We start from the raw sequence: 12,673 nt of genomic DNA on the forward strand, positions 1-12,673 counted from the left end.
CAGTTAAGAAGCAATGCAGATTAATTATAAGACCATCACTTGTTATCATAATGTTGCATAAATTTGCGAAAGACAAGCAGCTTTTAGGGTTTTTTTTAAAAACAGAAGGCCTGCAGAATTAAAGCATGAGGCCTATTCAAAGATGCATTAATTAGATGCGACTTTTTCAGACAAATGCAGAAGATAATTCACATGGACCTGTATATACAGTTTTCTTAGTTTCTACAGAATATTTGTATGCCTGCACAGTAGCAACTTAATATCCAAAAGAAGAAAAAAAAACCCACAGAACTAAGCTGCCCAGAGTGATTACTTGTGGCCTAATTTAAAAGTTATTTCTCAAGCAGTTGTAAGACAATTCATTGCAAATTTATCAGACATCTTCTATTGTGTCAGACATGGTGGGCTTTTTCGTTTTAAGTCAATATAAGCATTTTTGTTAATCTCATAGTGGATTCTTCACATTAAATGTTTGGATACTTCCCTAACCTCCCCTCTCCCCAAGGAAAATGTACTTACGGGAGCACCAGAGTGTCATCTGGAAATTCATGGATGTGGCTCAGTTTTGTTTCTTTGGCATATGCTTCGTCATGCAGCATCGGCATTGTTTTCAAGCTGTTTACTAATTTATTGGCCTCAGGAGCAAGTCCTTTAAAAATACAGAACAAAATAAGTAAATAAAGGAGCAGGCACAGAAGGAAGAAAGTGGCACAGTAAGGAGGGAAGAAGTCGAGTTACACAGTTGTTTCCTCGTCCTTCAAATTGAATTTAAAGTCTATTTCCAGAACATTAAAACGGAATATAACCAATAAATCTACTTGCAGATATTCTTTTCTTGATTTGAAATAAATAAATCCTTTAATTAAGAGAAATAATGTTACAAATCTCCTCCATACCAAATATTTATCTTTTACCTGCTTCAGTTATTGCTTGTGTGTAGATACTGATCAGCTGTAGGGGCAGGAAGGCAATTTTGCAATTGCAGCAAATAGCTACCATTCTTTTTTACATTTGCCATAGCTATTTCTACCTACTGGCAGAAGACTTACAAAACAGCGAGCATCATTTTGTACTACAAAGTTGGGATATTTTTACCTGAGCTTCTTAGCCTGTAGCAGTATTGGTACAAACAGCAAGGTACTGGTATGACTATGTTGGAAAGCTGCAGGTTATATCAATAGCATTTCCACTGAGAAAAAAATAAGTAAGACAAAGCTAAAGCAAAGCCCACAGTAGGTATTGAGCACTGACAGGTCCAAAGATATAAATACACAAATATACAGAGAAATCTGTTAGCCAGAACGGCACCTAAGTTTTTGATGTTATAATCCTCAGCACTATGGAACTGAGCTCATGCATGAATCCGACTTGCAACTCCTCTCCCAACACCCTGTTCAGGAACGATGGCAACAGTACTGGTGTCTGCAGTCAGAAGCCACCCTGTTCTTGTTAAGTCTGACTTTTTGAGGTGTTTTTCCTTCAAGGAACTTCCATCAGAGGTATATTTCCTTCTAGACTTCAAGATTCTACTGGCGTTACTGCGCAGTTCAGTTTAATCTCAGTGATGGTTTTATACCACCTCTTCAGATGGTGAACAAACTCTCAAATCTCATTACAGTATCACAGTATCACAGTATGTTTGGGATTGGAAGGGACCTCAAAAGATCATCTAGTCATTATTCTACTTCTGCTAGTTCTAGTTATTCCTAATTCAAGGGCAGGTAGTTCCTACTTCCTAGCTCTTCTGTTTGTTTAAACACAATTCTTATTCAAGTTAGTATAGGTATTTTTTTTTGTTTCGTCTTCAAAGAGCAATGTTTATTTAAAACACTCCAAAACACAAAGAATATTTTTAATAGTATTTCTTTTTTTCCCATTTACTTTCCAAACTGATGGAAAAATCCTTAAGAACCCCCTAATCTCCCTTCCTGGCTTGCCCTAAATGAAGTAGCAGGCCCCTTCATAGCCAACTTTCTCACAGGATGGCACCAGCATTTGAATGGATTTGTTTGGATTTCTGCCAGAATACTTTGTTTTACAAAACATACTTAACATACTCTCAAGCTTTGGATGTTTCATTCATTCAGCTATAATCCCTGCTCTTCCTATTAATGATGTTCCTAGCTTAGTCACAAATGGGCACTTCCGCTGTGCTTGGGTATAGAGTTGTTTGGCTCTGAAGTGCAGCCCAGTATCAAGTGTTTTCTGTATGCTTTCTGATTATTTTTCTGTTTGTTCAATGCTCATCTCACTCTGAATATTGACAATGAACTAGACTGTTTATTTTGTGTATTTGCCCCAAGAACTTGAGAGCTGTTGTGCATTAATATTCTTAAATCCCTTCTCTACAAATGGCAGTTCCCCTTAATCACAAATCTGTTAGGATTTTTCTTTAACTGCTTGCACTGAACTTCAACCTTCTTTTGAAGACATTTTGCAGATGTATCCAAGATGATCCACTTAGATGAACCGGTGTGTCCCCTAAATGCATCCATGCTTAGTAGTGTTTTCTGCTTTACGGTTCCAAGAGGCAAACACTGGGGAACACAAGTGCAACAGATCTAAGAACACTTCTACTTTATTATGCACGGAAAACATCTTTTGCGAGCCAAGCTTGCTAACCAAGTATTTGAAGCAACTTCACCCCTGCAGAGAAGAGCCAGGCCATGCAACTTGTCCCAGCAGCTCTCACCAACTTCTGTCCTTTCTCTGCGTCACCAGGGCAGAACAGCAAACCAGCAATCGTGGCCGAGGAGAACAAGCACAGTTCTGTCTCATTTACATTCAAAGGCTCTCCTTTTCATGCCAGTGATACAGATCACACTGTTATAGCTGCTTATCAATCAAGATATCCTATAGTCCGTGCTGCAGCAGAGAATGAGGAGTTGAAGAAGTCCGATGTAGCTGTGTCCATGGGTCTCTGCACCCAAGAAACCAGAGCTGGGGAGGAAGGTGCTGCACCTCAGCACACTCGAGTCATCATCGCCAGTCCTAATTCACTCTCCACACTGAGCAATACAAAGGACTTCACTAAACCACATTTTACCTACAGGAACATCAATACAAATGGCCCATACATTGATGGTGCCAGATCCCCAGATAACGATTACATTTTGCAAAGGCAGAGAAGCAGAAAGTGTTTTCCAAAATATTCATTTCCGCAGCTGTAGTAATGGGGCTTTCGGAAGTGAGGTGTGTAGGTTTCAAAGAGAAAAAGGTTTGGACTACAGCAGCCTACTGTTTGGCAGTCTAGTGTGCCTAGGAAAGACAGATAATTAACTAAGTTACCCAGGCAGACTCTACTGCAAGCTACATAATCTTTCTAAGGGGATTTAGCTTAGTTCCACTTCTATTTGTTCGGTGCCTCTTCCCTTAATATTTGAGGTAAAAGCTAGGAAAGAGATTCAGCCTACAAGCCCAGGGAAATGATCTTCCTGAAAGCACCAACCAGGAGCAACATGAACACAAAGTTGATGCAAAGATTAATATCACAGAAGCCTCACTAAGGAGTGCAGTAAGATTATCTTTTGGAACTGAGCTACTGATAGGCCAAAAGAGGCTGTTACAGAATGAAATAAGTAGGAGGAAGCAGAAGGAATGAATTTAAAAAATGCACTGCAATGGCCTATTTGACAGCAAAACCGTCAATACTGAGTCTGTAGCTGACTCTGGTTGTCATCCCACTTACAGAAACAGACTATCCATCCTCTGAAAATGATTCCTGTGCAGGCAACCTGTAGGTGTGCAGAAAGTCCAACAGGTGCACGACATGTTGGAGTTGCCACACGTGCACAGATCAACCGCAGAACCTCTCCGTGAGGTTCACAATCAGCCCTTGTGATGATAAATAATCGCTCCACACGTGCACAGTCAGCCCAGGGAATTGATTGTTATCAGTCTTGCACATGAGTGCAGTTCTGCACAGGAACATATTCCCTGCAGAATACATTAGGCCGATCAAAACTGTCCGATTTTAAAAATGAAACTGGCAACTGGAAAGGCCACAGAAAAGCTTGTAAGCCTAGACAGAAATTAGTCATGTAGAAGCCTAAGTTGATCGTTTCAATTTGAGCAGTTGCTGCTATGAAAGGTTCCATGCAGCTCAAGGAAGCTACTTCTGTTCACCTTGCTTGAAATAAAACATTTGTAGTTCCAGGTACGGTTGTAAACAAGCACTTTCTATCCATTGATTAATAAAAGAAGTGAGCATTATTTCCCCTCCTTTTAAGCATACTGCCTTTCCCATGCCCTTTCGCCAGCTTCTGTCTGAATACTAACGACTGCCAAATATTCTGAAAGAGGTGCTTGGGCTGCTCTGCTGCCAGAAAAGCAGGTTAAAACTCTCACCAGGATGTAGCAAGCCAGCAGCATTGGATCATAACTGTTAGATTGTTTGCACATGCTTTAGTGAGTGACATTTGTTAAGCAAAAGGAAAAAAAGACACAAGATGAGAAGAGGTTGTGGAATTCATTTATAAAAGAATTAGTTGTGATTTCAATTTATTTGCTTAAAAAGGTATTTAGGAAGCTGAAATAATACAAGTAGGAAGTTATTTTAGTATAAACTATGCAGACAAATGGGAATGTTGCCGCACATCATCTGAAATAGAAATTTTTTTACAACTTTGAGAGATTAAACACAAAGATAACAGCCATAAAAAGCAAAGTAGAACAACCCCTTAAAGCATCTTCCCTACAATAATAAGGATCAGACAGCTGCCATCTTCTGAGAAGGAGGGATATGTATTAGAAAAAAAATCTAACCTAGGAAACTCTGAGATACAGCCCCAAGGGTTTTAATCCTACAAATGAGGTCAGTTTGGGTTTTAAACATTTTTACGGTGGTGGGAGGGGGTTTAGCACATCTAACTTCTTCATCAGCACAGGTCTCACCCTCCCTTGGTAAAGTGAAGCAGAACTCTTCAGTGATTTCTTGAAGGAAGCCAAGAGCTGGTAGGAAAGCAGCAGAATCCTGCCCAGTGGCAGCAGAGTACAGGTGCTCAACCTGCTCTCCCCGCTCAGGACACCTGGCGGGCTGTGCACCGCCGCACTCACAGCAGCTGCAGCCGCCAGGTCACCACTTCAAAATCCTTGACGTGGCCGCCACCTGCGACAACCCACGCTGGCCCAGTGGGAACGCCAGGCACGTGCTCTCCAGGTAGCCTGAGACAGCGGCTCTTTTGGTGCTAAAAAAAGACTGTATGACTAGTACGCTTAAGCTGGTTTCATTTTTAGCGTGCAACAGAGGGGAGGAGAAAACCCTCATGGTTCAGGAAACATGTTCTCCTCTGCCAAAACGCGCTCTAACTAGCTGGGAGGCACGCTTGTCAGAAGAATGCCTATCAAATGAGCTACTGAAACAACCAGCCGGTAGGCACAGAGGGTCAGAGGACGGCACACACCCTGCTGGCACTGCTCACACCGGTACGAGGAACCCGGGGATGCTGAACCACAACCCGCAGTCACAACGCGCGGCTGCTGGTGAAGGACGCGGCCGCCTCAGCCCCGCTCGCCAACGCCGCATCCCAGCGCCCGCCAGCCCCCTCCCCCCGCTCCCCCTCACCCGTCACATCCTGCACCATGCCGATGGTGCCGCCCGTGTTGATGACCAGCACCCGCGCCTCGGCCTTCGCGCCGCCGGCGGAGGCCGGGGGGCAGCCGGCCAGGACTGCGGACAGGGAGCGCTTCAGCGCAAGGGGCTGCCCCACCGCTGCCGCCTCCATCCCGCTCCTGAGGAGCCGCTACCTCCCGCGCCACCGGCCAAAGGGGAGTTAGAGGGCGGTGCGGGGCCGCCCCTTCCCGCCCCGCCGGCTCGGGCAGGCAGCGGGGTGGAGCGTGCCCGGCCCGCCGCGCTGCCCCCGGAGGCGGGGAGAACCGCCGTGCCGCCCGCCGCAGCGGGCAGCGAGCGGCCGGCGGCTGCAGCTGGAGGGCTGCGGGCGGGTGTGAGGTGGAGCCGGGGCGCGGTGGAGCCCTCACCGCGGGGGAGCTGAGGGAGAGCGGTGGGGCCGAGCCCCGGCACCTCCCCTTGCACTTTGCGCCGCTGCGGCCGCGGGGCAGCGCCAGCGCGGGGGAAGCGTCATGGTCCTTCACGCCTGAAGGAGAAGCGAAGAGCAGCGGCGCTTTCTAGGCCCGGAAGGGAGAGGGGGGTGAACAGGGCGCGGGGTCACCCCCGGCGAGGAGAGCGGCGTCCTCCCCTCTTTTTTCCAGAAAGCTCTTGGGGAAGAATGTGGGAACTTCCTCCACTTGCCTGGCCCCTGAGGGGATTCGTTCCCACCAAGTGTTTCCAAAAGCAGACAGCATGGTACAGGCATCCACCGTGCCCTCCATTTCTAACCCCTAATCCGGACCCTCGGCTTTCATCCAAGTTTCCTTAAGAGAGAGGGAAGAGCTCCCACCTTCAAGGCAGCACATCAAGCCCTGGGCCAAATGGGGAGAGTCTGGTTCAATACTAACAACTGAAATACAGAAAATAAGGATTGTGGTGGGAAGGTCTTCTTGGGAACGGTGGGAGTTGTGCCATAAGGAACAGCAGCCTGCAAAGCCACAACCTGTCCTGGCTGATTTCTGAGTTATATCAAGCATCCATATACAGTCCTCTCATGTAGACTATACGGTAGTATTAGCCCACAAACTCCTTTATTTGAGCTGTTCTGTCCCTTTGAGGTTGTTCACCCTCAAGCATTGGTATTTCCTAGGAACCCGTGACCATCAAATGATTCTTGCTACAGCCAGATCCAACATGGAGTTGTGAAAAATAGCTTCTGTTTCTCAACAGTCTTGCCAAAAGTGCTCAGGAAAAAAACTAGCTAACGGTCAACAGGGATTCCTGGTTGGGCATATGGCGATACCATCTCTATCCATGTAGCTGGGACCTCTGAAAAAGAAATGAGAATAAAGAGGATGGGGAAACTTAATACTTCAACCTCAGAAGCTCTGAATATCTGTCTCTTTTATCCTGATAATCATCTCTGCTGTCATTGGCCATATCTGCAAAAAGCTGGTGATTGCCAGGAGCTGAATACCATGATCCCAAAATGGACATTTTCCGCACATTGGGGCTACTTTAGAGTCTCAGCTGATGCACTGAAGAATGCAGAGGGAACAGGTTTAGGAAATGGTGACACATCTACTTCATTTCAGTGCTTCGTAAGAAATGGCAGCAGTATTATTGCCCATAGCCCCGGTGATGGTAAGGCTGTAGTAGAATTGCTAGTGTCATCAAAATACACGGAGTAATGCTGAAATTTATATGGCTATGGAAAACAGTGATGTCTTCTGGTCTCACAATACCAGCAGTTCCTCTGGTCCTTTAGTACCTACAAAGCCGAACTGGTGAGAAAAGAGCTGTCATATGTAACAGAAAGAGTGGTGAAACAGAAGACTCGGCTCCATCCTATTTTAGATTGTAAGCTTAACTGAGCTCCAATTTATATTTCACCTGGTTGTTAACAACGATGGGGTAGGAATTTTCCTCCCCCTTTCTGTTAGTCTTCCTACATTTTCAGGCATACAAGGCCTTCTTCAACTCAAATGCTTCAAAATGGAAACATTAAGCTTTAAAACTAAATACCAATTTAAGGTTTAGTGTCTAGGTAATATAGTTGATACATCTGGATTAGAGGGCAATTTTGCAGGTAAAGGAAGTGGGGAGGTGTGGTGAAAAAGGTGATGTTATAGGTATTTTACAGAAAAATCTAGAGATATGCACCTTATAGACTCTAGAACTCAAAGAGGTTAATCGTGGGAATGGGGGCAGATTAAGCTCTGGCATAAAAAAAAAAAATCTGTATTAAGCCCTGTATTGGTGTTTAGCTCAGATACTGGTTTTACTTCTAAGAGTCATCTTTGGAAGGTATATGGTAGTTTCTTTTGAGGATCATGTGAGATTAAGTATCAGGAGGCTGAAGTTGATTTCAAGAATATCTGGTCAATCTTGAGGGCTGGTGTCATGTGATTTATTATTCCTGGCCAACAGTAACACAAAATTAGCAGGGTAATTGGCTAAAACACAATGAGCCAGTTCCTGAGGACAGTAACTGCTGAGAAGCACAGTCTGTGTGAGCTGAGAATAAGCTGCTGTGCAATTACTATGAGGCAAAGCATGCAGCTTAAATGCCTCAGTAGTTACTCAGTAAGCCAAAGGAAGAACATGCTTCCTGTATGAAAGTGGTGGGAATTTTGGCTCCAGGTCATATGAACTTAAATTGTAAACCATGTTGCAGCTTTTCAGTGACATTAACGCAATTTCAAGGGGGATGATGGGATGATCCAAGCAATTTCTTCCACTCCAATATCTATGACTTAACTATTCCAACAGAAGTAAATTGTATGCACTCCTCCAGGTTGTCAACCTCTCTCGTATAAAGGGTGGCCCAAAACTTGGCCCGGAATTCTAGATATGGCCTCACAATTACCAAGTTGAGGGGAATAATCATTGCCCTTGACCTGCTGGCTTTGATAGTCTTGCTAATGCAGGTCAGCATACTTTCAGCTTTCATTGCTGCAGGCGCCCTTTGCTGACTCTGACTTGACTTGTCCATAGGACCCCCAAGCCCTTTTTGCACCACTATTTAATTTTTCAGTCTCCAGCCTGTACCGTTTTATGTAGTTATTCCATCTCAGGTCCAGGATTGTGCATTTGGCTTTGCTGAATTTTAGGAGGTTCCTGTCAGCCCCTCCAGCCTGCTGAGGTCCTGCTTTGCATTTCAGATTGGACTACTATTCTGCTTTCAGTTTGTCCCTGAAGATCTGTCAGATCTGCCAGCTGTCCAGGGCTCCTTTGCACTTCAGGATGGCCTCCCAAGATATCTTGCCTACTAGATCGCTGAAGAAGCCGAAGTCTGCCCCCCTGAAGTCAGAGCCTGTCATCTACTCTGGCTCTTCCTCACTTCTGTAATATGAAGGCCTGTTTGTGAAACATGTCCTGTTTTTCTTGCACTCAGGTAGACTACAGAACTGCTTAACTGGAAGTGGGAAATATTCTGTAGTATCTGTTTGCTTCCCTTAGTTGCAATAATACCAAGAATTAAAGACAGAGCAACTGTAGCCAACAAACACCTCAGCATCAGATTCATGGTATTATACACCTAATAAGGCTTGACTAATGTTTGAGTAATGCTTATTTTTTAGTTAGGAACAGATGAATTACTTTGTAGCTGCAGCGTAAACCAATGCTTGTTTATTTGAGATTCACCTGCTGTCTCAGAAAAATCCACATCGTGGCAGTCCCTGCTTCCCCACTAGTAACAGCTGCACCTTTTCCTTGAGGATCCAGAGTGCTGCTATCTCAGACTGCACAGCCCTTGACTGTCACTCCCTGACCAGCTCCTTCTTGTTTGTGAGTAGCAGATCCAGGAGAGCACCTCCTATATTCAGCATGTCCAGCAACTTTGTCAAAATAATTGTCCCAATGTCTATAAAATCTCTTGGATTGCTTGTCCTGGCTCCATATTGCTCTCTCAGATGTTGGGCTTGTAGAGTCCCCCATGAGAACCAGGACCTGCAATGAAGAGATGACTTCTCCCTAGATGAAGGGGCTTCACTCATCTCCTGTCCTGAATGAGGTGGGCTAGAGTAGGCACTGACATTGCCGTTGCAGCCCTCACTGTGATCCTGACTAGAAAGCTCTCAAAAAGCCTGTAAACCTTAATCTGTAGCACTCTGTGCATCCCTTTACACAGATCGCAAAACCAGCCCCAGCCGCCATCTGCGTTGTCTTTGTGAAGGAGCCTGTGTCTGTGCACTGTCTCTAATTTATCATCACAACTCTTCAGCTGCACCCAGACATCTCGTTTCTCCAGTTGGTTTCCCAAGCTGCATGTGTTGGTTTGTAGGTGCTCGAGGCAAGCCCTTGGTTATCCAGCTTCCTTGGGTTGGAGAGAACCTCCAGTGTTTAGGTTCTGCACACTCCTTCCAGAAAGAAGTTATGACTTTCTGGTGAATATGCTTTTGCCTGTCCGGTAAACAATCAGATCTAAATCAAAAGGAACCATGAAATTGTTGAAAGTAAGTTGTATGTGTCATGTAATATTGTCTTTCAGATCTCTGATCAAAGAGACTTAGTTAACAAAAAATCAAAGCTCTGACTTAGAAGGGAAGAAGACAACATGTCTTCATTTTAACACAACAGAAATTTGAGTAGGATTATCAGAGTTGGTCAGAATTTCAATACCTGGTTTTATAGCATAATCAGCTTTTGAAAATGTTTCTGGCAAAAATATGCTAAAGTGTTTTTTTCCCCATTTCTTAAAAACATTCAGCTTTGTTTACTTACAGTTTTCTTTTCCACAGAAAAATATTTTTTATTTTTAAAAAATCAAAACTGTGTAGACCTGATAGTCACTTCATACGTTGGAATACAGAATTCTGAATGTCATCACTAGATTAGTGATCTCAAGTAAATTGCAAAACGATATCTAGGAATTCCTCAGTGCACAAACAGATGGGTGGAGAGCAGAACACTCGGTAGCAACTCCAGAAAACTGTCTAGGGAATATACTGGAGTAGCACATAAATAAACCATGTTGATAACAGAAAAAGAAACATAATGGGGCAGCTCAGAGATTTGCAACATGTGTATTTCCCTGAAATGATGCTACAGGCAGCAGAATATTACCTGAGAGGGCAGAGTTTAGAAATTTTGTTTCTGAGAAGAACTTCACCAGCATTTCTAATGGCTCAACTGAAGGCCCAGGCTGTGCATCCTACAGCATAAGCCTGGAGAAATGAAACTGTCTCTGAGAACTTAACTGGCAAGTGTCACAGGGGAGTAATGTAGGGGTTCTGCTTGCTGCAGAACAATGTTTAGATTTCTTAAAGAGAAGCGCGACTTAAAAGAGTTCGGTGGCAGGTTCACTCTATTGTTTACTGCATGGAGGAAATATGCCAAGCCGAATGCTGCTTACCTTCTCTCCAGGTGCCTGTCCCCGTTCACAAAGCAAACTTTCAGGCGTCTTCCCTCTTTGATAGCCATTCGCTCCAGGGGCTGTGTCTTGGAGCTCTGGAGACAAACTTTCAGGTGAGGCCGTATCCGTCACAGTGCAAACTGTCAGGATTCCTCTCTCCCTGATCAGCATTCGCTCCAGAGTCTGTATTTTAGAACTCCAGCAGCAAACTTTCAGGAAAGGCCTTATGACCATACGCAGAGCAGACTTTCAGGAGACAAGATTCTCAGAAAATAAAAAATTTAATGGAGTAGATTAGCAGAAGGGCTGGCTCAAGCTGGGCACCTGTGCAGAGGTCTGCCCGAGCAGAGAAAACTACAAACTTTTATATCTTTACAGACCATTCATACCAAGATCCAGTCCAAAAGCAAAATTTCACCACCAGGTCCCTTGCTCCCCATTAGACCCTTTTACTCTGACTCCACGTGAGCCTTTGTTTTGTTCAGTTGTAGACATTATTTTTAGTCCATATCCTTGAGGGTGCTGTTTTGCCAGGATAAGTCCTTTCTTCTCAGCGAGGTGCAGAACAGATCCTACTTTGCAGATATCTGTGAAGTCTCTGTGTTAGCCCTGGATCGTTGTTTTCCCAGTCAGTTACATTTTTTTTCCAGCAAAATGCAAGCTGGACTTTATCTTGCAGACATTTAGTGTAGTCTGCAGTTGCTTTTGGTAAATACAAGCAGGACCTTACAGCTTAAAATTTTAACAAATCTAGTCTACTAAGTAACATGAATCAAAGAGTACACTAAAAATCATACAACCTTATCTCTCTAAATAATCCATTACATTTGGTGTGTATCTACTTAAGCTAAATGATCAACGTTGAACTTTAATTGGGCTCATCCACTGACCTGTGAGTAGTAAAACCATTGCCATACAGCTGACTTATTTAGCAGGGAGAGCTCAAAGTGGCTCATCCAGGCTGTTGTATTTATAGAATGAAGTGGTTGACTCGTAGTCAAATTGCCTACAGTGGGAAAAGTCTGCATGAGACTCCCTGCGCCCACAAGCCACTGGCGTTCAGTTGCTGTTCTGCTTCCCTGCGGGTCTCCTGGCAGGAGTTCTTGGCCTGGCTGCGGCTCAGGCCTTTCCCTCCTCTGCAGCCTGGACCAAACTGCAGCTGGTTTGGCTGGGGGGGTCGAGTGCATCCACCACAGCAAGGCTACACCTAAAGAAGTGATTTTCTTACAGGCAGAGAAGAATGATGGCCTTGGATGAGTCAATGGACAGGAGTTCTGGATTTGTTAAGAGTTTGAAGCAGAGAGTTTTAGAATCAGAATAGGAAAGTGGTATTTAATCTAGGTATTTAATGTTATTCCCAGCACCACCTTCCATTTTTACTTCTTTCCAAAGTGCAGTTGGCCTAAACCCATATTTCTACTAGCTACTACAGCTATTACACAAGGTACACAGACGTTGCCACAAGATTGGAGAAATGTTATCTCTGCTCCCTACATTGATTCCTTACAGAGTGCTTGCTTTACAGTTATTTCAGTAAAATCATATTGTTATTATGATTGTTATGATTATATTACAATCATATTGTTGTGATTGTTGTTAGAATTATATTGTTATGATGAACACTTTTCTTAACACTTTTGCACCGTGAAAGAGAAAAGGATATAATTATTAAAAACAAGCAACAAACCTGGACATTTAGTCACCCAGGTTTGCCATAGGGGATCAAGGACAGGAGTCGAGTTACACCAGCCTTGGATATCCCTCTGCTT

At 44.1% G+C, this 12,673-nt stretch overlaps 1 protein-coding gene across 1 annotated transcript in view; it reads right to left on the reverse strand.

Moving 5' to 3' along the window:
- The window catches only part of ASPG (asparaginase), a 47,336-nt gene extending 41,589 nt beyond the window's left edge, over positions 1 to 5,747 (reverse strand). Inside the window, exons 1-2 of the mRNA XM_082057870.1 lie at positions 5,564 to 5,747; positions 520 to 649 (exon numbers count right to left, since the gene is read on the reverse strand). Coding sequence (XP_081913996.1) covers positions 520 to 649; positions 5,564 to 5,723 — 290 coding nt within the window. The 5' untranslated portion in view covers positions 5,724 to 5,747. The remainder of the gene's footprint in view (positions 1 to 519; positions 650 to 5,563) is intronic.
- Positions 5,748 to 12,673: the final 6,926 nt, after the last annotated feature.

This window comes from Streptopelia decaocto (genome assembly GCF_964273445.1).
Source record: "Streptopelia decaocto genome assembly, chromosome: 7".
In the NCBI taxonomy this organism is placed as follows: Eukaryota; Metazoa; Chordata; class Aves; order Columbiformes; family Columbidae; genus Streptopelia; species Streptopelia decaocto.